Source organism: Gekko japonicus, unplaced genomic scaffold (assembly GCF_001447785.1).
Source record: "Gekko japonicus isolate JY-2015 unplaced genomic scaffold, Gekko_japonicus_V1.1 scaffold158, whole genome shotgun sequence".
Lineage (NCBI taxonomy): Eukaryota > Metazoa > Chordata > Lepidosauria > Squamata > Gekkonidae > Gekko > Gekko japonicus.
In genome coordinates this window covers 346,400-373,455 of record NW_015170279.1, presented here as the reverse complement: position 1 = coordinate 373,455, position 27,056 = coordinate 346,400, and the positions used below count along the sequence as shown (strand labels likewise).

Here is a 27,056-nt window from a genome sequence, read left to right as displayed (position 1 = left end):
TGAGTAAACACACTGAGGATTGCTCCCGCAATCTACAGTGGTCTCTTCTTTTTGTCTTCTTTTTTTTCTGACTTGCAGAACCAGTTTTTGGGACCTTAGACCTGGGTAGGAAAAAGGTCTTGTTTGCACTGAGTGTGGTAAGGGCTCAGTCTTTGTTCGCAGCTAGGAACAAAATGCTTCTTCCTTCAGTGAGATCTTGCAACCTCTCTGGGTAGATGCATTGCAGAATGCTGCACAGAATGGTACCTTTTGTTGCTTCATGCAAGGATACATGAATGATCTATCAGGAGGCATCTTCAAATGGCCCTCATTATGAAGACTGTCCAATAGCATTTTTCCAATTACAAATTGCAACTGAGTTAGAAATGACATACGGTGGAAAGCACACTGGTGGGCTATGTGAATTGGCCCTCAGTAATGTATAAAGGTAAAGGTTCCCTTGCTCGAAAGCCAGTCGAATCCGACTCTAGGGTTGCGGTGCTCATCTCCGTTTCAAAGCCGAAGAGCCAGCGCTGTCCGAAGACGTTTCCGTGGTCATGTGGCCGGCATGACTAAACACCAAGGCGCACGGAACGCTGTTTCCTTCCCACCGAAGTGGTCCCTATTTATCTACTTGCAATTTCTTGCTTTCGAACTGCTAGGTTGGCAGGAGCTGGAATTAGAGTCGGGAGCTCACTCCGTCATGCGGCAACTCGGGTCTCGAACTGCTGAACTACTGACCTTCCACAGCCTGCAGTTCAGCGTCTTAACCACTTGAGCCACCGCAGCTCAATATATAATATATACTGTATATTATATATTATGTATATATATAATTATATAATTATAATTATATAATTATATATAATTATGTGATTATATTTATATAATTATATATAATTATATATATAATATATAAGGTATACTGAAAACCAAAAATCTTTGTAGAAGAGGCTGAAGAAGACCTCTCACCAAGGCTTTGCAACATTTTCAGTAAACTACAGTTCCCAGGATCCTTTGAGGGATGCCATGGCAGTCGACTGGTGTTCCATTTGGTTTAAATAGACATTGTAGCTGCCCCTTAGGTGTGCTGTATTGATTTTGCCAATCCTACTTCAGCACCGAGAGAAGGTTTTCCCCATCTTACCAAGTTTCCCCTGCTCCTATATTTTGCTGTTTTAAAAAAATCTTCTTTCTTCCTTGCGCAGGTGTGTTTGACAATTGCTCCCACATCGCCAGGGACAAAGGCTGGACTCTGGGCATCCGTTCACAGGAGAAGCTCGGGAAGAAGGATGCCCGCTTCTTCTTCTCGCTCCGGACAGACCGCGTCAAGAGGTCCTCTGTCATGTTGGCGCACCGCCGCTACCAGCTCCATACCTGGACCCACCTCGCCGCCACCTACGATGGGCACCAGATGCTGATGTACCTCAATGGGGAGCGAGTTGCTCGTAGTTCCCAGCAGTCGGGCGCCCTGCACAGCCTGTTCATGGCCTCTTGCCGCACCCTGATTCTGGGCGGAGACAACTCGGAGGACGGGCACAATTTCCGTGGGCACCTGGCCCTGCTCGCCCTTTGGAGTGTCGCCCTGCCACAGCAGAAGCTTCAGCGGGCCTTCTTGAGGAAGATCGAAGATCGAGAATCGGCCGTGTTGCTCAGTGCCAGGTTCAGCCGCATGGAGCAGCAGTGGGTGACGTTTAAGGATGGGACCTACCCCCTGGGGGAATCCTTTCAAGCCCCAGAACCTCAGGTTCTGTCCCCGTTGGTGCCCCCTCCTTGTGGGCAGACTGCCTGCGACAACGTGGAGTTGGTCTCCCACTACAACAGCCACTGGCCGCTGAGGAATGAGAAAGTGGTGCGCTACCGGGTGGTCAACATCCACGACGACGACGGGTTGCATCCCACCGTCACCCGGGAGCAGATCGCCCATCAGCACCAGGCTCTGAGCAAGGCCTTTGGTCCCTATAACATCACTTGGCAGCTGAACATTCACGAGGTGTATAACTCCTCGCTCCGCTACCGTGCCATCCTTGTGAACTGTGAACCTGGCAAGATTGGCAACGAGTACTGTGACCCCGAGTGCGAGCACCTGCTGACCGGCTACGACGGGGGTGACTGCCGTCGGCTGGCACGCTGCTACGCCTGGGAGCGCAGAGACGGCATTTGCAACATGGAGTGCAACAATATGCTGAACGATTTTGATGACGGGGACTGCTGCAACCCTAGAGTGACCAACGTAAGGAAGACTTGCTTTGACCCGGATTCTCCGCACCGGTAAGCGGTAAACTGTCCCGGGGCCAGTTCAGGGCCTTGGGTCACCCTGAGCAAGGTACACCTATTCCATCCAGGGCTTGCGCCACTGCTGGCTGGGTCCAAACCAGGCTTCTTCAGCAGTGCTGTGGAGCAGTTGAAGGCCAGGGGCTGTTGCTTTGCTGGTGGGTGTCTGACACGTCTCTCTTCAGAGCCAGTTTGGTGGAGTGGTTAAGAGCGGCGAACTCTAATCTGGAGAACTGGGTTTGATTCCGCATTCCTCCACAGGCAGCCAGTTGGGTGACCTTGGGCCAGTCCCAGTTCTCTCAGAGCTGTTCTCTCAAGAGCAGTTCTCTCAGAGCTCTCTAAGCCCACCCTACTTCACAGGGTGTCCGTTATGGGGAGAGGAAGGGAAGGAGACTGTAAGCTGCTCTGAGACTCCGGGTGAAGGGTGGGGTATAAATCCAATATTTTATTCTTCTTGGGAACAGAATGCTGGCCTGGATAGACCTATTTGTTGGATCCCAAAGGGTTCCTTGAATATATATTTACATTAAGTAGATGATATGTCATTATGACGTGTGTGTGTATGTGTGCGTGCACGTACGAGTGAGTTTGTGTATTGCAGAAAAGGAGCCCACGAAGGGGTGCAGTGCAATTTCTCTGCACAGTGAGGTGTTGTACACAGCTATAGGATTCCTGTCTGGCCATCCAGTGTCATGGGTGGAAGGCAAGTTTGGTCGCTCCTGCAACCATGTTTCCCGTGGACAGTGCTGTATTTTTCCCCATAGGAAAAGAATGGTAGTCTTTCGCTTCAGAAGGGTAACGTAAATGGGTGCGCTCATGGGAACCATTGTGGCTGCAGTCTAGGGGCCAGGCTATATACGACAGTGTCCGCTGGCCTGACCTGTGGATGTTGCTGGTGCCATTTTAAATGCAGTGAGGTGGGCTGAAGCAGTTATGAGGGTGTGTGTGTGTGTGTGCAGCCATTGTGGCACCTGGAAAGGTACAGGGGGCTTGCTACTCCTGGTGATCTCAGCAATCTAAGGCTCAGACTTGGTCTTGTTCACAAAGTCCCGTGCTAAGTTCTGTCTCTTGGTCAGAATGGTGTGATAGACAGAGCCTCTGTCGGTCTACCATGTATAGTGTGTGTGTGTGTGTGAGAGAGAGAGAGATTGCTACAGTACTTCTTAAAAAGGTATACTCATCACTTCATTGTTTAGGAAAGCCCTTATTCTTCTTATGCAGCAGATTGGTGAACGGAAACTCAGAAATATTCAATGACGGCCAATTGGAGCTTCCTGCCAGGGCCCACAGGTCTCCCAAATCCACTTCTCTGACTGCTGGATTAGATGCCGTTTCTTAATTTGCAGAATTTCCATGCTGCCATCCCTGTAACCCCTGCTGCCAAAGGCGATTGTTCTCCTTGCTAGGTCCACCTGTCAGAATGGTCCACACCTCCTTAGAGGGGACCACCTCATGCATTGAGGAAGGTGGAAACTGGCCACACTGTTAGAGGGGATCGTTTGTTCTTAAAAAAAAAACCCCAGAGCAAAACCGAAAACCCATGCAGGTAGCACATGACATCTTTTGCATCTCATAAAAGTGGCACTGCTGAAGGTCACGTGCATAGGAAATGTGTCGTAGAAGAAATGTCGATGAAAAGTGATGATTTTAGTGGAATAGGAGCTGTCGGCAAATAATGTGTGTTGAAAGTACGGAGGGCGGGGGGGGGAAGCATAATTTGTCTGGTGGTAGGTTCAACCCCCCCCCCCCCTCATTATGCAGCTGCACATACTGGTCACCACTGATCGAATGCTATAGATTTCAGCTTGCATTCCTCTTTGTATCTACGGCTGGAACCCCTTGAGCTGGATCAGATACTCCCAAAGTGTGTCTGTTTATTTCATCTTGATGCATCAACTTTCTTTTTGATCCAACAAGTTCTCAAAGCAGTAAATACGCGCATTGCCCCTTTCTGACAAGATGGCAACCATGCATCCTGGGAGGGTTGCGTGGTAGCATGTCTTCCCCATGCCTGTGGTCAGACACATAATATCTGAAATGGGCTACTGATCAGGTAGCATGCTCTGTTCCTCTGGAGGAGCTTCGTCTCCATGAAGTGACCTATGAACAGTTAGTAAAGGTAAAGGTTCCCTTGCTCGAAAGCCAGTCGAATCCGACTTTAGGGTTGCGGTGCTCATCTCTGTTTCCAAGCCGAAGAGCCAGCGCTGTCCGAAGACGTTTCCGTGGACATGTGGCCGGCATGACTAAACCCCAAGGCGCACGGAACGCTGTTACCTTCCCACCAAAGTGGTACCTATTTATCTACTTGCAATTTCTTGCTTTCGAACTGCTAGGTTGGCAGGAGCTGGAACTAGAGACGGGAGTTCACTCCATCGTGCGGCACCCGGGTCTCGAACTGCTGAACTACTGACCTTCCACAGCCTGCAGTTCAGCGTCTTAACCACTTGAGCCACCGCAGTTTTGCCTGGTGTTTGGGAAACTTGTTTTGTCGGATTTCTCTCTGTCTTTCCGAAAGTGCCCATGTAGATGTCCTGCACTTCCCTTTATGTCTACAGTAACTATTTTATTTAGTGTGGGTTTTTAAAAACCCATTAACTGGAATGGAGTAAGTATGTATGTTTATATATATTTTCCCTTGGGCGGCAGGAAGAAAGCAAGGAGGAGGCTTGATGGATGTCTTTTAATGAGAGTTCTAGAAAGTGATATGGCCATACGTACCAGCCAGTCTCGTGCCCGTTAATGCGAGAACAAGACCCCTCTATCTTCAACCCTGAGGGAACAAGGGATAATACATACAAAACCTACTTTGGCTGGCATGCTGATTGGCTTTACTTGTTCAGGAAACTGGAGAAATAAACGTTGAAGCATCAGGTATTCCTGCTATGTTGGAACTCAGAAGAGTGATGACAGACAGGCCCTCTAAGTGTGATGTGAGCTGTATGAACACACAGTGTCTGTCCAAAAACCGATGCTGTGGAATGCAGCCAGTCTGATGTTAAAGCAACTTCCACTGCAGCTGTGGTGTTAAGTCAGTCTTCACCTGAAGCACAAGTCATATTCAAGGGCTATGAGAATTTGGATGCTCATCATAAAACCTCTGCTGCTGTCTTTTACATTTACTGTGACCTCGGGCTCCTCTGCTTATAAATGGGTCCTGAACAGTGTGGGCTGAATTGCACCCGAGGAAGGCAACTTCCACGGCGGAAGACAGGAAGGCCTGGCGTGATCTGGTCCATGGGGTCGCGAAGAGTCGGACTCGACTGTGCGACTGAACAACAACAACGGCAACTTCCCTGCCTCTTTCCTCTGATGGCTTCCTTCTGTGCCCTCTGAAATTGTAATGCTAGAAACAGTTGAAGGCAGCAGGGAAAGGGGAAGACCCAACACGAGATGGACTGACAGCATCAAGGAAGCCCTCAGTTTGCAAGATCTGAGCAAGGCTGTTAGAGCATGTTAGAAGACATTAACTCATAGGGATGGCATGCGTCGGAAGCAACTTGATGACACTTAATTCATGCAGACTCTGGATGTGGAGTCTAGTGTTGAGGGCAGCATTCAGTTTAGTATCGAGGGCATGTCATGTATGACTCCCCTTCCAAAATAGTAGGAATTGTACCCTGTTAGAGAGGTACTGAAATTCCAGGGTGTCACGGGAAGAGAAAATGAGAAATCCGTTTTTAAATCTATAGTGTGGATATTCCTCCCCCCCCCCCATGTTGTTTCAAGTTTTTCCCATGGAGATAGATCAAGATGGGGTAGCTGTGTCAGTCTGTCTGTAGCAGCAGGAAAGAGCAAGAGTCCAGTAGCATCTTAAAGGTAAAGGTAAAGGTTCCCTTGCTCGAAAGCCAGTCGAGTCTGACTCATTTTGCGGTGCTCATCTCCGTTTCAAAGCCGAAGAGCCAGCGTTGTCCGAAGACGTTTCCGTGGTCATGTGGCCGGCATGACTAAACATCAAGGCGCACGGAACGCTGTTACCTTCCCACTGAAGTGGTACCTATTTATCTACTTGCAATTTCTTGCTTTCGAGCTGCTAGGTTGGCAGGAGCTGGAACTAGAGACGGGAGCTCACTCCATCATGCGGCGCACTCGGGTCTCGAACGACTGAACTACCGACCTTCCACAGCCTGCAGTTCAGCATCTTAACCACTTGAGCCACCGCTCAAGTAGCACCTTAAAGACTCACAAAATATGTGGCAGTGTGTATGAGCTTTCCTGAGTCACTGAAGAAGTGAGCCATGACTCATGAGAAAGCTTATGCCCTGCCACATATTTTATTAGTCTTTAAGGTGCTACTGGACTCTTGCTCTTTTCTACAAGTTTTTTTCCATGTGCCAGTGAATGTGTGCACCTTTGAATGGGGGCACCATTGTAAAAGCATTCACTTCAGTCTCTGTGTGTGGCCACACAACAACCCTTTTCTGGTTGTACCTTCTGATGCAGATTGTGTGAGAGAAGGCTCCTCTCTTAGATGGTCCCTTCCTTTCCCTGGCCCCCAGCAAGGGTGTTTTTTCCTACTTCTTCTTTAAATGCCGATCCAGAAATAAAGATGACTGTTAGCAATCGGAGTGTGTGGAATTCCTTTAGGTCCAGTGGAAAGCCTCACTGGAATGATTTAGCTAGAATTTTGGTTGGCATGTTCCATTGAAAACTGTTAGCGTTGTTTAAAACGAATACATTGTTTTGAGTTTGCTTTGGCCTGGCCGAGGCCATTATTTTAGGAAATAGGAATTGTTCCTGTTTGGAGAGAGGGAGGCAGGCCGGAGGCTGTGGAACCCGGAGGCTCCAAAGTCCTTCGCTCCAAACAAGCGTAAAAAGAGGCCATGGGAGAGAGGATTCCAAGCACCAGGGAACCTCCGCTGCCAAGGGCAACATTGTGGGAGGAGAACTAGACTTGGGTTTTTAATTTGTCTTTAAAAAGTGGTATAGAGCTTAAAAATATGATCTTTACATTGCAGATTGTTCCCAGTAAACTATCCCAAGGACCCTTCTGTGTACAAGAGAAAAAGGGTAGACCTCTAAGATGTCAACCTGTGTATACTTTGCTCCAAACCTGGGATGCCATGATCCTTGGCTCTAAATAGGTACTGGGGTTTATATATTTAGAATCTAATCTGATACATGAAAGAGTATGGGAGAAAGAGCTTTTATTGCCAGAGATTGTAGCACTGGCAAGTTCCTTTAATAAACAGAATCCAGAAACAAATAGACTCCGCTCTTGTATTGAATTAATCACACTAAAGACCTTGGTGAAGGATATAGGAATTTTTGGCTCTCGCTGTCAGGAACCACCGGGACTCAAACCAGGAATTTCCGGATCTGTGCTCTAATCCCTTGTGGTGAGCCACTCAGGACTGCAGTGCTGTAGGTTCCCCGGGCTACGGCGCCCTCCCACGCTCCAGGGTAAGGTCACTTCTTCAAGCTGGCTTTTGGTCCCCCCCCCCCAACCTGATGGGCCTCTATAGGCTTTTCAGACCTCCAGTGTTGCTTGCTGGGTCACGAAGCTTGCCTGCTGGCTCCCAGTACTGGGAAATTTACATTTTCCGTCCTGCTGGCTCTTTCGGTTACCTACAGTCAATCATCCACCTAACACTCATCAATTCTGGACATGCTTTACGAGGCTGCATCTCACCGATTGTTTTACGCCTTTCAGCAGATCTCATAGTTCAGATCTTTGCTGGCTTCGTTTTGCTAGGTTTAGTATGAGATGAAGTTGGCCAAAGAAAGAGCAAACCTTGGACAGTGCTAGTCCGCACACAGCACAAGTATTGATTCTGCAGAGCTGTGCAATTGGCTGTCGATGCCCGCTCCAGTTGAGCGCTGCCAGAAATTGCACAGCGCGGGGTCCTAATGGTGGAAGCTCCCCTCAGCTTGGATCAGCATGGGAACTACCAGGGTGGTCCTAAGCAGAGTTATGCTCTTCTAAGTGCATTGAGGTCAGTGGGTTTAGAAGGGTGTAGCTCTGCATAGGATTGCAGTGTACTTCATGCATATCTGTAGAAGAATTTGGGGAAGAAACTTGCACATTGATTCTGCTGAGGCGATGCACTCCTGTAACTGGCGTTTGTGTGTGTATTTATTTATTTTATTTATTAATTTGGTTTATACCCCGCCCTCCCCGTGAACAGGCTCAGGGCGGCTTACAGCAGTGGCCCACTTGCCAATAAAACCGATAGAACAATATACATCATTTCATAATAAGTTAAAGCATAAAACCATAAGGTGCTGTTCGGTTCTACAGTTCGTTGCGAACGATGGCGTATTAAGATGTCTCCGAAAACTAGATTCCAGGTCAGTGTCGTTCCGAGTCGCTCGATGTAACGGGCCAGATGTTGGCACTGGGGGCCGGGCTCGTTGATGGTAGTGGTGGGGAGCTTGCAAAATTTAAGGCGGGCGGGTGCCGTGGCTCCGTCTCCAGCATCTCCAGGTTTTTTTAAAAAAATATAGCAAGTGCTGTGAAAGACCTCTGTCAGAGAGTTTGGAGAGCTGCTGCCAGTAAGAGCAGAGGATACCGACCTTGATAGATTAATGGTTCGGAGGAGTTCAATGATGTGCCATTGGGTGCACTCACAGAGGTACCTCCGAGCTAAGAAGCTGTCTGTCCCCGCTGCATGGTTTTGAATGGAATGCGCCTATCACTTTGCATTGGAATGCACATCCAGTGCATCTGAAACATCTAAAACAAGGCCTCTCTGCCTTCAGTCCTGAGGGAGGGAAGGTGGCATGGAATAGCCCGATCTTGTCAGATCTCAGAAGCTAAGCAGGGCCTTGGAAAGGGAGACCACCAAGGGAAGACTCTGCAGAGGAAGGCAGTGGCAAACCACCTCTGCCCCCTTGCTTGCCTCTAAAGCCCCTTGCTGGGCTTCCTGTAAGTTGGCTGCGACGTAATGGCATTTTAGAAGAAGAGAAGAAGAGATTGGATTTGTACCCCGCCTGTCACTACCCAAAGGTGTCTCAGAGCGGCTTACAAACTCCTTTCCCTTCCCCTCCCCACAACAGACACCCTGTGAGGTAGGTGGGGCTGAGAGAGCTCTTGACAGAAACTGCTCTTTTTTTTTCAAGAACAGCTGTTATCAGAACTACGGCTTGCCCAAGGCCATCCATCCAGGTGCAAGTGGAGGAGTGGGGAATCGAACCCGGTTCTCCCAGATTAGAGTCCACGCACTTAACCACTACACCAAACTGGCTCTTTTTACCCACTCATTGAGCTCCACAGTGAAAACTAGATGAGCAGAATGATGTTATGGTTGCAAGGTTATGATGTTCTGGTTGCAAGGCAGGGAAGCAACTAGATGCAGCTGGGACTGGTGTACAACTTTGGCTCAAATGTGTCAGTGTCAAGAAATACCAGCAAAACCGCCCCTCCCCATGTGAGCCCCGGAGAGCTTTGTGCTCTTCTGATCAGCACCTCCTGGTGATCCCCGGCCTGAGGGACATCTGCTTAGCCTCAACCAAGGCAAGGACTTGTTCGGCCCTTGCCCCAACCTTGCTCTCACCCAAGATCAGGGCCCGGCAGGACTCGTTACACTTCCGCAGGGCCTGTAAAATGGAGCTGTTCTGCCAGGCTTTTGGTTGAGGCGGTGGGCCTGCAACTGTTCTGGCCTCCCATGTTCATAGCCCCTTCCCAGTGCCCTGCTGCTTTAGACAATACTGTTTGGGCATCGGAGCTCTCTGGGGTATCTATATCTACCTGACATGAGGCACAGGGTTTTCTGTAATTGTATATTGTGCCATTTACTGTTTTATTGGTTATATTGCTCTTATTGTTTTGTGGACTTTATGTTGTAAGCCACCCTGAGCCCACTTTTGGGATAGGGCGAGGTATAAAATAAATTATTAATAATATTTCAGGGCTCTTTTTGTAGCAGGTACTCCTCTGCATTTTAGGTGACACACCTAGGGTTACCAAACCCCCCCGGGGGGCGGAATTCCCCCCGGTTTCGAGCCCCGATTCCCGCTCCCGCAGAATTGGGGCCCGGGGGAAACCCCACCCCCGCGCGTGTGTCACCCAAAAGTGATGTCACACGCTGGGGCGGGGCCACGCCATTTGAGGGGAAAACAAAGAGTTTTCCCCTCAAATGGCGTGGCCCCGCCCCAGCGTGTGACGTCACTTCCGGTGACGCTCTGGCGGTGCGCGCGCCCACATCCCCATCTGGCTCCCGGAGCGACAGGACGCTCCCCCGCCGGTAAGGATTTCTGATTTGGCAACCTTAGACACACCCCTAATGTAGCCAATCCTCCAAGAGCTTACAGTAGCCTCTGTAAGAAGAGCTCTGTAAGCTCTTGGAGGATTGGCTACATTAGGGGTGCGTGTCGCCTAATATGCAAAGGAGTTCCTGCTACAAAAAGAGCCATGATTAACAATAACAATAATACTAATAATATGGAAGCAATTGTTCTCGGGCTGTGGCTATGCCGGCTGCATTTCCCCATGATGTAACATAGGCAGCTGGCGTGCTGTCTGTCCCTCATTTGGGGTGGTATCTGTGTTTAGGGTTCCATCTCCTGCTGTTTTTGCAGCAGTGCCTCATTACAGAGGTGCTCTTTGGGCATAGTGGATAGGGCGTTGTAATTTTGTGCAAAGCCACGGTGGTATACCTACTTGTGCAAAAAGGCAATGTACTGTATTCTAAGTGAGTGCCGCTGTTGATTCCAGGGGCGTGTCCTCATGTCTGCCCATAAGTCCCTGCTCACTGTTTGGACTAGCCCCATTCTGACTTGCCATTGTGCTGGTCAGGGCTCTTTTTGTAGAAAAAGCCCAGCAGGAACTCATTAGCATAATAGGCCACACCCAACAGCAGAAATTCATTTGCTTATTAGGACACACCCCTGACAGCACAGCTCATTGGCATATTAGGCCACACCCCTATGTTACCAGAAGTGTGCTCATCTAGCCACACCCACCTTTTGCTTGTTATTCTGTTTACCTTGTTTGTTGTCAAAACCCAGGGCTTTTTTGTAGCAGGAACTCCTTTGCATGTTAGGCCACACACCCCTAATGTAGTCAGTCCTAATGAGTTTCTGCTGTTGGGTGTGGCCTATTATGCTAATGAGTTCCTGCTGGGCGTGGCCAACTTGGGAGCCAGCTCCTGTGCCTTCCTGCCCAAAAATAGCCCTGGTGCTGGTCATCCATTATGATTTGTCTACCAAACGTTGCCTTTTGCGGATTGCAGACATGCAAAGCGTGGCACAGAAACAGGCAAAGGACCCTGGAGAGGACGAGGGACTAATTGAGCAGACAGTGTACGGCAACAGGTTGACTTTGTTTTCCTCCTCCAATATCTGACGTGGGCAGGACCGCTCCATGATATTTTTTCACCCCAAGTGAGGTACACCTATCCTCTCCAGGACCTGAATTGCTGTCAGTCAGGTGGCACAGACCATGAGGGGGGTTCCCTCCATTGCTACTGAGGGCTGGGAGCAAGTAAGCAGCAGCAGAAGAAGAGATTGGATTTATACCCCGCCCTTCACTACCCAAAGAAGTCTCAGAGCGGCTTACAAACTCCTTTCCCTTCCCCTCCCCACAACAGACACCCTGTGAGGTAGGTGGGGCTGAGAGAGCTCTTGACAGAAACTGCTCTTTTTTTCAAGAACAGCTCCTATCAGAACTATGGCTTGCCCAAGGTCATCCAGCAGGTGCAAGTGGAGGAGTGGGGAATCAAACCTGGTTCTCCCAGATTAGAGTCCGCGCACTTAACCACTACACCAAACTGGCAGAGCTTCTTCGTTGCTCTGTCATCAGCAGTTGTTCAGTTGGCTCGGCTCAAGAGCTGGTCCTGGACTCAGCACTGAATGCCTTAAGTAGAGCTGAAGAGGAAGGACACCTGGTTTTGTGAAGCCTGAAGGTGTTGGATGTTTCATGACATTTGGAATTTTAGCTCACTGATCCCTTTGGACCTGGACTGAGCGAAACCACCAGGCAAACCACTGAGATCTATGAGACGTTCTTCTGTTTGGGATGGAGTTTCTGTTTCTCCGGTTGGCTCCCCTCCTTTGTATCCTGGAGCAGGGATTCACATGTCTTCATTGACCCCTTCCTAGAGACTTTGGCAGACATTGTGGGCAAGTTGTACATGTCCATCTGCCATGCCCAGGCTCTTGGAAGGACATCTCATCTTACAATGGTTTGGGAGCCATTCTGACCACTGCTGTGGTTGCATCTAGCCACTGCCTCTTCAGGAGTCTCTCTGATGTTCCTCCAATCATCTGTAGCAGTAGTGACTCTCCTTAAGAGAGAGAGCCAGTTTGGTGTAGTGGTTAGGAATGTGGACTCTAATCTGGGAGAACCAGGACTGATTCCCCACTCCTCCACAAACAGCTGCTGGTGTGACCTTGGGTCAGTCACAAGTTCTCTCAGAGCTGTTCTCTCGGGAGCAATCCTTGAGAGAGCTCTCTCAGCCCCACCTACCTCACAGGGTGTCTGTTGTGAGGAGGGGAATGGAGAAGAGATTGTAAGCCGCTCTGAGACTTCTTCGAGTAGTGAAGGGCAGGGTATAAATCCAGTCTCTTCTTCTCTTCTTCTTTTAGATTGGTTTATATGGAAGGTCACTGTGTCCCTGGCTCTTGTCGGCTCTCCAGGGCCTCCATGCAAAATGTGAATCTTTCCTCTTGTCATATTTTCCTCATGTATTTATTCAGCCAGCATAAGCGTGTCCACTGTATACATTCAAATGCTATGAGCTGCACACATCTTGTGAAGGCAGCCAATTTGTATGTGTTTATAATATAGTTTTGCCAGTCATTATAAGCAGGATGTCCTGAGGCAAAAGGATCACTAGGAGGGTTGGAGTTGAGAGAAGCACCCCTTCCTCATTGCTGGAAGGGCCATCTCAACATTTTTTGGTCATCGGCCCCGTTCACACGGCGGATGTGCCACAGGAGAGCCACGATTGAATGGCAGAGTATCCGGGCGCGATCACACCACAACATCTGGCAAGTGGAGCGCACCCGTGGCCAACCTGTGGCGTACCGCCGAAAATGCGGAGTTTAAAAATACCCGGTCGAAGGTACTAGCAACCAGTTTGCCACGGGCTGCCTCCGGACTCCCGCAGTGTGATTGCTCCGGCGCACTGCTTTTCCCTCCAGCCCCTGGTTGACGTGGAGGGAAGGAACTGTGGCATGCTGCTGATGCGTGGGATTGCGTTCTGGCATGTTAAACTGCGGTGCCGCAAGTAGCCATGCCTCTCCCCCCCCCCCACATTATCCGGCCTGTGTGACCAGGGCCGTATTAAGCCTATCTGTGTGAGGCTCCAAATGGCTGGCTTGCGGGCTTCTGCCTGCAGCTTCAGTGAGACAGATATCACTTGAACGACAAGTTATGTGGTGTCTTGGATTCCCTCCAGAGCCCATGAAGCCACTATATGGCTGTGGTCACACACACTAAATAATCGTCTTTCAGTCCATTTTCAGTGCATTGTCCAACTGGATTTTGCAGGTTCACACAGTAAAATCCAGTTGGAAAGTGCACTGAAAGTGGATTGAAAGTGGGTTATTTAGTGCGTGTTGTTAGCCAAATTGCTTTATTTACAGCAATTGGCAATTTACAAATGGGTTCTTGCCAGTTTATACCAAGGTCCTGTTCCCATCAAGGGTCACCAGTAAAGGATTCGAGGCTGTTGTAGTTTACAATAGATGTCTTTTACTTGAAAATATATCTCATACAAACAATACTGATGCATTCACACATTCAATCAAGTTCCTTAGAATTACAGTACTAAAATAAGCACGGTTGCATTAGCAGGTAGGGTGATACTTATCTGTCTTGCAGCTTGGTTATTCCAATGAAGAATAGAGGGGAAGAAATAGAAAACTAAGGAATTCACACACGACTAGAACCAGCCGGAATGCATGGGCAGTAGAGGCAAGGGTTGACGATAGCAAGGGGGACTTAAGAGGGGTTAAAAGCAGACAGGGGTTGTTGTGGGGGAGATGCTAGTTGATCAAGTAGGAGGGGCCAGGTGACTCTTACAGGCTATGCTCACCTCTTCACTGATGAAAGCACAGCACACAGAGAAGTCTTGTTCCTCTATATGCTTAATAATTCGAGGCACAGTCTTTTTTAAGGAGCCATCTGGTAGCTGCTAGAGCACAGTAACAAACCTAATTCACGTGTAAGGCATGTGCAGGCACCTTCTATATGTAACATCACAACAGGTGACTTAAAAGTGAACAGTTCTTTGAACCTGTGTGTGTGTGCACAGTCCATTGTGTGTAGCAATAAATATAGTCCATAAAGTAAATATCCAGTTCATTCTCTAAAAGTGTGACCACAGCCTATATGTGTGTTTGGAGCATTCCCCTCACTGGCAAAACCAGTAGAAATGTTCTTTTAAAAGGGAAATCTCCAGTTTGTTACTGTGCTCCAGCAGCTACCAGATGGCTCCTTAAAAAAGACTGTGCCTCGAATTATTAAGCACATAGAGGAACAAGACTTCTCTGTGTGCTGTACTTTTTAGAGAACTGGGTTTGATTCCCCACTCCTCCACACACAGCTGCTGGATGACCTTGGGCAAGCCATAGTTCTGTCAGAGCTGCTCTTGAAAGAGCAGTTTCTCACAGGGTGTCTGTAGCGGGGAGGGGAAGAGAAAGGAGTTTGTAAGCCGCTCTGAGACTCTGAGTGAAGGGCAGGGTATAAATCCAATCTCTTCTTCTAAATTAATATCAGCCTCTCATGTGCCATTATCAGTCATATACCAGCAAAGGGTTTTTCAGTTCCTCAGCCTCCTAGACTGGTTCAGAATATATTTGTATATGTTTAAACAACAGACAAACAAGAAGAAAAAGGAGCCACAGCTAAGAAAAAAGGGGGGAAGGGGGGAACTCTCATAGTCATCTATAACTAGTATTTAATTCCACATAAATTAAGATGTATCACACAAATCAAGAAACATGTTGGAAATGTGGAGAAAAGAAGGCTGATCTTATACATATGTTTTGGCAATGTCCAGTGGTGAAAACATTCTGGTCTAAGCTTCTTACAGAAATTTAATTTATTACAGGGATTATCATCACTCTAGACCCCAAAGGGGGATTACTGGGACTAGTTAATACATATTGTTCAAAAGTTAGTATATGGATGATTCTTTACATGATTTCAGCTGTAAAATGTCTGTTAGCAAAAAACTGGAAAACTAGTAAAACATTTCAAAATCAAGTTTTGAATTCAAAAAGTATGGGGTATTGCACCAGAACTTGTTCAACTAAGAGACAGTTGTATTAAAAAGCATGTTTTTCAGATATCTGAAAATCTTTTTGAATTTTGGAGTAAGGAATGGAGTATGACTTTGGACTTTAACATTAAATAGTATAATGGAAATGAATAGTCAAGATTGAGTGTTAATTAAATAACAGCTATATCAGCAAGCTTTAAATTTTGTAGTTATAACATTGGATTGATTACAATTTTTGTTGTTGAAGGTGAGTAGTTGCAAAATAAAAAATGATCTAATGTTGTTTCGTATTGTCAGTTGAAATAATCTTTAAAAGTGGGGGTGGGTGTTTGATAGGGTTGCCAAGCGCACGCACACCGCCAGCATGTCACTGGAAGTGATGCGCGACGTAAACCACGTTGAGGGCATGGCCCCGATCGTCGGAGGGAAAACCATAGAGTTTTCCCTCCAACGATCGGGGCCACGCCCCCAACGTGATCGCCGTGGTTGCGTCACCTTAGGTGACGCAGCCACGCCGCGCTTCGGGGGGCGGAGTTCCCCCCGGGGCCCGATTCCGCGGCGGTGGAAATCGGGCCTCCAAAGCGGGGGTTTACCCGCCCCCACTTGGCAGCCCTAAATAAGCTGCCAGCTCTAATAAGCAATGCCAATGTTTGGAACTCCAGAACAAGAGGGAGAAATTGACCAAGGATCTCTAGTGGTGACCCACTCCATCTGCTTTAGACGGGGAAGCCATGTTGGCCAGCAGTCGGAGAGCAAAATCTTGAGTCCGGTCCGGTAGCACTTTAAAGCCGAACCAGATTTCCAGGTTATAAGCTTTCGAGAGTCAACGCCGGAGGAGCTTATCCCCTGGAAACCTTGTTGCTCTTTAAGGTGCTACTGGACTCAGGTCTCGCTCCTCTTCTCCTCCATCTGGGAAGACTCCGCGGGGCACTTACAGCTCGCCCCAGCTTTCTGGGTGATGTCATCCCCTTCAGCCCCGGCAGGGAAGCGGCTGGCTCCCTGCCGGCTCTTCCATTCAGCCTCTCGCTCAGACAGGCATGTGAGGTTCTAATGTAAATAGCAAAGGCTCTAATGCTGGAAACTCTCCGTTGTGTTTCTGGAGTGCCTGCCACTTAAAAGGATTTTTACTACCCCCCTTTTCCTCCCCCCCCTTCCCCCCCCCCCCATTGGTCTGCATTCACAAACCGTCTGCTGGCGAATCCACGTGCCAGACTCGAGCAGCTCCTGGGCCATTAAGGTCTAGCGGGTCAATAAACGGCCTTTTCAGAAAAATCTATTAAGTTCCATTTGCAAGGGATTACCGCTTGCGTGATTGATTTCGTCTACCAGCTACCATTAAAAAAAAAGCCCAACAAAAAAAAACCCCAAACAAAACAAGCCCCAAGGAGCCGGAGCAATAAGATGCAGACTGAACTAGATATATTGGTGGAGGGAAAACGATAGCTCAGTATGTGGTTCCAGCTCTCTTGATTTTAACATTTGGAAACACGTAGTAGTAATAATAATAGCTTATCACATTTTGATCAAACCTTCTTCCAAGAAGCTCAAGCCAATGTTACATGAGTCTTTTACCCGTTTGTTCTTGTAACAAACCTGCTGGGGAGGGCTGGATGAGAGAGAGTGGCTGGTTCAGGAGGAGGAGGAGGTTGGATTTATACCCCACCCTTCACTACCCAAAGGAGTCTCAGAGCAGCTTACAATCTCCGTTCCCTCCCCCTCCCCACAACAGACACCCTCTGAGGTAGGTGGGGCTGAGAGAGCTCTTTCAATAACTGCTCTGGAGAGAACAGCTCTGAAATAACTTGTGACTGACCCAAGGTCACCCAGCAGCTGCATGTGGAGGAGTGGGGAATCAAACCCGGTTCTCCCAGATTAAAGTCCATGCTCCTAACCTTTACACCAAACTGGCTTTCTGTCCTCAAAGACCAGATAAGGATTTGAATCCAGGCCTTTCTGGCTCAAGCTTAACTCTTTCACGGTCTTTCACAAGGTGTGACTACCAAGACATACAGCCACAACTGCATAAGATGGCTGGCCAAGGGCTGAACGGACCTCCTGTTTTTCAGGCTGCCTGGGGTTTCCTCAGAGACCTGAAAGGCCACAGTTTGCAGATGGCAGGCTGCGTTTGTCACAGATGGTGGAAATCAGTGTTGTTGGCTGCCTGTCACTATTCATACAGTTTGTCGAGAACCAGTGTGGTGTTATGGTTTGATTGTCTGACTGTGATCTGGGAGGCTGAGGTCTGAAGCCGCTCACCCCTGGAAGTTCTCTGGGTGACCCTGGGCCAGTCACACACACTCAGGCTAACTTGCCTCACCAATGCCGTAGCTGTGAGGAGAAAAAGGAACAGGAGAGGGCCATGTTATAAGCCACTTTGAATCTCCGTCAGGGACAAAAGCAGACTTTGAATATCTAAATAACAATGACCCACAATCGCCTTATGGTATACGGTTGTGTGTTTGAATGCTTTCCCACATTGCTGCAATCTGCCCAGATGCAAACTAGTATGTCATGGATAGGATTTGGATCTTGCCCTTTTCTTAATCACCTGTTTCTTTAAAACATGCATGGAGTTTTCCTTTTTAATGGCCGAGCACTTAAGCCCACAGTCCCTTACCTGCTGTCAGACGAATGCCAGAGATGCCATTATTTTTCAACAATAAATATTTATCGGAAGCCTAAAACCAAAAAAGCTTTCTCCTCTGGGTTCCTTTCCTGTGTGGTGTTTCTCTCTGCTCTGTTAAGACTACTGGCCTCTTCCCACTCCCCGGGGCCCAGCAGAGGATCACATTTTGCTGCACCTGTTGTGTGAAGTTGTCCAGTCCTGGGGAATCTGTACCATGGGATTTGTCCACAAGTATGGGGGTCCACAAACGTGCGTGTGTATTAAGTGCTGTCAAGCTGTTTCCGACTCGTGGCGACCGTATGAATTAAGGTCCTCCAAGGTAAAGGTAAAGGTTCCGTTGCTTGAAAGCCAGTCGAATCCGACTCTAGGGTTGTGGTGCTCATCTCCGTTTCAAAGCCGAAGAGCCAGCGCTGTCCAAAGACTTGTGGCCGGCATGACTAAACACCAAGGCGCACGGAACGCTGTTACCTTCTCACCGAAGTGGTACCTATTTATCTACTTGCAATGTCTTGCTTTCGAACTGCTAGGTTGGCAGGAGCTGGAACTAGAGACCAGTGTTCCCTCTAAGCTGAGTTAGTGTGAGCTAGCTCACAGTTTTTTAGCCTCTGGCTCACTCATTTTTGTCTTAGCTCAGGAAGGATAGCTCCATATCAAACTAATTTATGCAGTAGCCAAATCACCTGCTCACAACTGTAATGCTAGTAGCTCACAAAGTAGAATTTTTGCTCACAGGGCTCCATAGCTTAGAGGGAACATTGCTAGAGACGGGAGCTCACTCCATCACCAACCCTAGAGTCGGATTTGACTGGCTTTCGAGCAAGGGAACCTTTACCTTTAACTAACATTAATTAGCCCTGCATTTGTAATTTTTAATATGGATTAGAACCCCCACATTGCAGCCCTGACCTGGATATCCCGGGCCAGCCCGATCTCGTCAGATCTCGGAAGCTAAGCAGGGTCGGCCCTGGCAAGTACTTGGATGGGAGACTGCCAGGGAATACCAGCAGTCGGGAGGTGGAGTCCAGCTTTATTCAGCCACCTCTCTGAATATCCTCCAGGCCCCCAGTAGGGGTCAGTCACCAGAGATCGCCATGTCTTTCAGGTGCATACACACATACTAAAAAAACAACTCCCACATGAATCATTACCATGCTTTGAAATAGTGGGGAAATGTCCGATCTTTACTACTGAGCTTGATGTGACTATGAAAGGAACCAATGCTCCCTCAAAGCTGTGGAGTCATGTGAGCAAAAACTTTACTTTGTGAGCTACTGGCATTAAAGTTGTGAGCGAGCAATTTGTCTGCTGCATACATTAGTTTGCTCTGGAGCCCTCCTTCCTGAGCTAAGACAGAAATCTGTGAGCTGGAGGCTAAAAAACTGTGAGCTAGCTCACACTAGCTCAGCTTAGAGGGAACACTGGTGGGAACTAATCTGGTGAATGGTTTGTTGACATTTTGGCTCAGGTCCGGATCTCCCTTTTTTCCAGTATAGCTTTGCTCTTCTCTCTCCTTCTGGTCTAGTTTTGCTCTTCTTTTCTTGCCTATCCCGCCATCCCTGCCTGTTCTCCTTCCTGGCCTCATTTATGGGCTGCCTGCCTTGGTTAAAAACTCTTGCTTAGCTTATTGATTGTGACACTTCCTTGATCCATCAGTGGCTTCCCACCAGATAGATCTCCCACACCCATGCTTGATCTCTGACTCATGCCCATTTGCGCTGCCATGTGCTGGCCTGGATCCTGATGGCTGGAAACCTATATTTCAGGAGCTCGGGACTGCAACAAGGGGGACGGGCTGGGAGAGGCCATCAATTTGGTTTTATTGGCGGGGGCATAGAAATTATACTGGACTTAATAGTGGAATCATTCAGAGATCCCAGCACCTGATGAGCATCTAACGCCATCTGTTCCTCGTAAAATGGATCAAAACATTGGCACAGGGAAGGGTAAGAAAGAAGGCAGTATGGGAAGAGAAGTGCCGAGTTGTGAATAGTGGCTAAAGTCTGAGCAGAAAAGAGACTGCAGGACATAATTTGCGTGCAAGTGGAGAAGTTTGCGCCTAAGAAAAAGGGTACATTCCTTCCCACCCACCCTTTTCTGCCTTTCAAAGAGCAACCAAAGTATTGCTGCACAAGCACTGAACGTGTGTTTGTGTGTGTGTGTAGGTTTCCTGGAAATTGGCTCCCTGCTGGATCCTTTGCCCCCCACCCCCGTCTGCAACAGTCTCTGTTATTGGTTCTATTCCTTGGCTTCCTACATAACCCTTTTAGACTTTCGATTTTTGTGCACCCCCCACGTTTAATTGGGAGTACGTGAGCTCTTGATATATGTGGTCGTCAGTCAGCCAGTCGGTACCTTTATTGGCGTAAATTAAAACCAAACAAAACCATCATTTAAATATGTAGAGTACAAATAAGTTCAGTCATCTCTCCAGAACTTTTACATTCCCTGATCCTCATAGCAATCAGAAGAAACTTTGCTACTGAGCGGGTAATACGGGAACACTGATCCCAATAAGAGAAGGGAAAGCAACCTCACTTCTGGGAGGCTTATGCCTGTTGTGCAAAATAGGGCTAATTAAAGCCATCCCGTGTTTTGACATAAAATCCAGGTCGCAAAATACGAGCAACTGATTCTGGTTCCCTACTACTGCATGGGCAGATTCTTTCGCGGTATGTGTGGTCACCATTTGTGTGGTCACCATTTTGTGGGGTTGTGGTGATGTGCCCAGGGGTCATTTCCTGTGGGAGTGCACAGGAGTGGAGCTCCGGCAGTAAGGAGCCCAGTGGGTGGGCACAGGCAATAAGCCCGGCCCCCTGCTCCCAGCAACCCTCAGTTGGGCCACAAGGAGCAAGAAGCAGCCAGGTAAGTTGCAGAGTCCCCCACCCACCCACCTTCAGGTACAAGCTCTCCCTCCTCTGTGAGGGCAGATCTGCACATTCCCCCCCCCCATAGCTAGCAATCCAAAACAGTCCCGTGGCACCATTAAGACCAAGTTTTATTCAGGTACAAGCTCTCCCTCCTCTGCGAGGACAGATCTGCACGTTCCCACCCCCCAATAGCTAGCTATCCAAAACAGTCCAGTGGAGCCTGAACGGTGGGTGTTGCCTTCTGACACACTTCCGGTGATGTCAGGCATTGTGGCATATGCTAATAAGTTATGCTAATGAGCTCCTGCACCTCTTTTTCTACGAAATGACCCCTGGATGTGCCTATTTTCCAAATTTGGTGCTTGTGCATGGAGCGCTGGATTTCGGAGGGTGTGCATTTTTGTGTACCTCATGGGGGGGAAAATGTATGTCTCTTCTTTTGTAGATTCCTTGGTTAGTCCAAAGCTATGTAAGACCTCTATGCATTCACAATTCAACTGTCCCTTTTCGATGGTGTTAAGTCGTGCGCTTAACAAAGAAGTCGGAGAGTGATTCAGCAAGAATGCGGTTTATTCTTCAGCTCTGTTACTTCTCCGAACACGGTACAACGATCGCCAGCCAGAACCCATCATTCGAACCAACACATACACTGGCTGCTCTATATTTAAGCATTCCCGGCTAATGTAGCCACACCCCCTGGTACAATAAGCAACCTATGAGGTTGAAGCAATAAGGACCAACCAATCACAAAAGATCCCGCTCTGCGCGGTTATTGGCAGACACTTTCTGGGCTAGGGCGCCTATTGGTTACACTAGGATCCTAGCCCAGGATGAAGCTCAACATGGCATCTCAATCAGGCGATTCACACATCAGTATTTACAATCAAGTAAGGCAGTTATATACATCTCAATACATAACAAATCCCTCCCCCCTAAGCAAAAACACTATGTACAATCATATTCGCTTAGATAGGTGGGCACTCTGCGAATTCGCTGAGACCTCCGTAGCGTAGGAGGTTCAGGGCACCTCTGAATTGGGGGCACTCGGCTTGACTCACTCTCGAGTGGGTCAGGTACGCTACCATCCCTTGCAGCGGGTCCAAGAGTAGGGGTCTGCCCTCCCTCAGGGACAGTACTGGGCTCGGCAGGCTCGGCAGTACTCACCTCCGGCAGAGGTATGGGATGGTCATCGGGGTCAGGTAGCTCGGCAGGTTGCGAGGTGGGGCGGCCAGTCGCCCACCGCTGCCTCAACTGGTCCACATGTCGCCTCCATTTGCGCCCGTCCGCAAGCTGGACTACATACATGCGGGAACCCACTACCTCAGTTACAGTGGCTGGAAGCCACGAATGTCCCCCAGCATAGTTCTTGGCGAACACAGTATCTCCGCACTCGTATGTGCGGACCTTATTGGGAACACTCTGCTGCTGGGGCCTCAAGTCGTTGAGGTCTGGATGCAGCCTATCCAGCAAAGACGCTAGGCGTCGCCCCATCAATAGTTCGGCCGGGCTGCGGCCTGTGGCAGAGCACGGCGTTACGTGTTGCCGTAGAAGGAATGACGCTAGTTTCACTCCCCAATCCCCGGATGTTAGCTTGGCAAGCGCATCCTTGGTCGTGCGGACCATTCGCTCTGCCTGCCCGTTCGATGCTGGGTGGAACGGGGCAGACGTAATTTGCCTGATGCCATTGTTAGCCAGGAATTGAGCAAACTCTTGCGACACGAACTGAGCGCCGTTATCGCTTACCAGGACATCAGGCAACCCATGCGTGGCAATTAAGCGGCGCAACACATTTATAACAGCAGTGGAAGTGGTGGTAGACATTGGCGCCACTTCCAACCATTTCGAAAAAGAGTCCACCACAATCAAAAACATTTGACCCTGTACTGGGCCCGCCAAATCTATGTGCAGCCTCGACCAAGGCTTTCCCGCCGATTCCCATTTCTGTGGGAAGGCGGTTGGCGGTTCGGGTCTCGCCTGCTGGCATGGCGTACACCCCCGTACCCACTCTTCAATGTCAGCATCCATCCCAGGCCACCATACATATCCCCGGGCCAGAGCCTTCATATGCACCATGCCGGGATGGCCCTCGTGTAGTGATTTCAGCACTTTTTCGCGCCAGCGTTGCGGTACAATCACTCTGTTCCCCCACAGCAAACAGCCCTTTGATACCGACATTTCGCTTTCCCGCGTTTTGTACGGTTTGAACTCCGGCTCCAACGTTCCTGCCGGCCACCCCCTCCACACCCAGTTAATAACACGACTGAGCACAGAGTCTTTTGCTGTCGCAGCAGCAATGTCCTTAGCAGACACAGGTGCCTCCGGCAGTTCCTCGATAGCTAGAATGGAGCAAGTAGGAGCAGGGTCCAAGTCCTGGCCGGGCAGAGGGCAGCGGCTGAGCGCATCAGCGTGTCCAATGGCCTTACCCGGCCTGTGCTCCAGGTCGAACTCGTAGGCTGAGAGGAACAAAGCCCACCGCAACATGCGTGCGGACATAACATCAGGGAGTTGCCGGTCCTGGGCAAAAATCCCTAGCAGGGGCTTGTGGTCTGTCACCAGTATGAATCTCCGTCCAAACAAAAAGTCATGAAACTTCTTAACAGCGGAAACTAGCGCCAAAGCCTCTTTGTCAATCTGCGCGTAGTTTCTTTCCGCTGCTGTTAGCGACTTGGAATAAAAGGCGATAGGGGCTTCCCGCCCGTCGGGCATTACGTGGCTCAGCACAGCTCCCACCCCAAATGGGGACGCATCAGCAGCTAACACAAGCAGTTTGTCCTCATCATAATGTGTTAACACTGCATCAGACGACAACAATTTTTTCACCCCATCGAATGCCCGCTCATGCTCTGGACCCCACCTCCATTTTGTGTCTTTATGCAGCAGGTTGTGCAATGGGGCCGCAATCGACGCCTTGTGGGGCAAGAAGGCGTGATAAAAATTAAGGAGTCCTAGGAAGGACTGTAACTCCTTCTTCCCTTGTGGCCGTGGGGCATTCTGGATTGCGGAGACCTTATCGTTAGTAGGATGGACCCCAAACTCATCCACCCGGAACCCCAAGAACTCCACACTCGGGACTCCCACCAGGCACTTCGACTTTTTTACCTTCAGGCCCGCATCAGAAAAACGTTTGAGCACCTCCCGCACTCGGCACAGCAGCTCGTCATCAGATTTGCCCGCTATTAAGACATCGTCAAAATAGGGCACCGTGCCCGGCACCCCCCTCAACAACCCCTCCATGAGGCTCTGAAAAATCCCCGGCGCAACATTCACTCCGAATTGGAGTCGATTTACTCTAAACGCCCCCCTATGCGTTACGATGGTCTGGGCGTCAGCCGCCTCTTTGGTCACGGGGAGTTGTTGGTACGCTTGGGCCAGGTCGAGTTTGGCGAATACCTTCCCTCCTCCCAGTGATGCCAGTACGTGGCTAATGACTGGTACAGGGTACGAATGCTGCTGCAAGGCTTTGTTAATCGTGCACTTGTAGTCAGCGCAAATTCGTATTGACCCATCGGGTTTAATTGGAGTAACAATGGGGGTTTCCCATTTACTACAAGGAACTGGTTCCAACACCCCTTGTTCAAGTAGCTTATCGAGTTCAGCCTCGATCTTTGCCTTGAACGGAATGGGCACTTTCCTGTATTTTAGGCGTATAGGGCGTATAGCAGGATCCAACTCAAAAGACACTGGGGGACCATTATACTTTCCCAATCCGCCCCCAAACACTTCAGGAAATTCAGCATATAATACAGCCCATTTATTTTCCACAACGTTATTAACTCCCACAACAGCAATACCCAGAGGCTCAAACCAGTCCAACCCGAGCAGGTTGGTACGGTTTCCCTCAGCGATCAAACATGAAAGCACAGCACCTTTCCCTTTGAAATTAACTGTGAACGTATCCCTCCCCGCCAGAGGGATTCGATTTCCCTGAAAATCGGACAATCGGATGTCCGCAGCTCGCAACCTCCGCCGACTTCGTGTTGGGAACAGCTTGTGCCACGTCTGCGTAGACAAAACGGTTACCGCCGACCCGGAATCCACTTCCATCTCACACGGTGCGCCGTCGAGATGGAGAACGACGTGGATCTTTTGTCGGCTCTCGGTGCTTAGGACGGTGGCTGTGGCTTCTGACGACAGGCTCCCTGTCATCTGGCGGGTGTCTTCTTTCGGTGCGGCTCGGGGACGTTGGTGCCGGCGGGGAGATGAAGCTGGTGAAGACTTGTTTGCGGCTCTGCATACCCGGGCAACATGCCCCCGCTTTCCGCACTTCCGGCAGTCTAGGTCTCTCGCCCAGCAACGCTCGCGCCGATGTTTCCCGCCGCAACCGTCGCATGCTGTACACTCGGCAGGCTTCCGTTGGGTCCGCTTGGACGTTCCCGCCTTCACTTTGCAGACGTCATCATCGGAGTCGCTGCTTGCGTCGTTAGCCCTCTGCTGGTGGACGCGTTGATCAGCTGTGGCGACCCGTTGTCTCACTTCCCTGGTTGACCTGTCAGCAGCTTCCGCGGCGACAGCCTCGGCATAGGCGATGGCCCACGTTAGTGTAGTTCTTGCGAACAAGCGTTGCTGCAGTCGCTCGTCTCTCAGACCACAAACGAGGCGATCTCGGAGGGCCTCCTCCACATTCGCGAAGTTGCAAGGCCGTGCTGCCTTGCGAAGAGCTGCAACGTACTCAGCTATGGACTCATTTGCGTTCTGGCCCCGCTTGTAAAAAGCGTGCCTGCAGGCGATTTCCGACGGCTGTGGAGAGAAATGTGATTTCAGCTTGTCTGTCAAGCTTTCAAAGGATACGGTTTTGAGGTCATCTGGTGCCACCAGTGACCGGGCGATGTCAAAAACGCTCTTTCCACACGAGCTGAGTAGAGTCGCCCTCTTCTTCTCCTCCGTCGTGATGTCATTCGCCTCCAGATGGAACTCAAACCTTGTGAGGTAAGAGTCCCAGTCTTCAGTAGTCGGGTCGAAGCATTCGAACTTCTGGCTGCTCGCGGCCATCGTTATGCGCACAGGCGGGGCCACCAGAGCGGGTGGAGCCTGTGGCTGGCCGGCCTCGGCGATTTCCTCGTTGTCCGACATGGGGTCTGCTCTAGCGGGGCTGCCTACCCGCACTAGGATCCCATCCTCGTCGCCAATTGTTAAGTCGTGCGCTTAACAAAGAAGTCGGAGAGTGATTCAGCAAGAATGCGGTTTATTCTTCAGCTCTGTTACTTCTCCGAACACGGTACAACGATCGCCAGCCAGAACCCATCATTCGAACCAACACATACACTGGCTGCTCTATATTTAAGCATTCCCGGCTAATGTAGCCACACCCCCTGTACAATAAGGCAACCTATGAGGTTGAAGCAATAACAACCAATCACAAACGATCCCGCTCTGCACGGTGATTGGCAGACACTTTCTGGGCTAGGGCTCCTATTGGTTACACTAGGATCCTAGCCCAGGATGAAGCTCAACATGGCATCTCAATCAGGCGATTCACACATCAGTATTTACAATCAAGTCTCAATGGCACAGTTCACATAGTAGTTATATACAATGCAATACATAACAGATGGTACTGCTGGGTCGTCTGCTAAGGACCCCTTTTCCAGATCAGTTATGCTCCTGCCCCCTCCAGTGAGTGGACTCTCTTGTATGTATTCTCCTGCAGGGTCCTTATGTGCTCCCGTTTAGGCTGAAATGGATTAGGCCATGCCTTGATAAATGGACTGTGCTTCCTCTAGTGACGTTAGAGCAAAAGGTTTGGTTCCTCTTAGAGGATTCTGATTCTCAACACACTTATTTTGTCGCTTGATTTCTAGAGGCTGCAGAGAAGTCTCGAAGGGAGGTGTTTTTAGATACGGGTTTTATTTAAGTTTTTTCGGTTTTGTTGTTCAAGATCTTGGTCTAAGAGAGAGCGGGGGGGGAAATGTACGTTACCATGTTCACACAAAATGGTGACCACATGTATCAGGAGGATTGTGGGTAGTGCCCGCTCCTGTTATGTGTGGTTAGTGTGCCCAGATCAAACATTTGGATGGGGCTACAGTGATGGGTGATGTTAGGGGCAGAAGTGTGTGTGTGTGGGAGTGGAAGGGTTGTTATACTCCCTGCTGGACGTAGGCCATCAGAGAGCATTAGCTGATTTAGTAAATGCAGCAATAGGGG

General features: G+C 49.3%; 1 protein-coding gene across 1 annotated transcript in view; it reads left to right on the top strand.

Annotated features, from left to right (window-relative positions):
- The window catches only part of PAPPA2 (pappalysin 2), a 185,015-nt gene that overhangs the window by 22,024 nt on the left and 135,935 nt on the right, over positions 1-27,056 (top strand). The window contains exon 3 of the mRNA XM_015417742.1: positions 1,188-2,250. Coding sequence (XP_015273228.1) covers positions 1,188-2,250 — 1,063 coding nt within the window. The remainder of the gene's footprint in view (positions 1-1,187; positions 2,251-27,056) is intronic.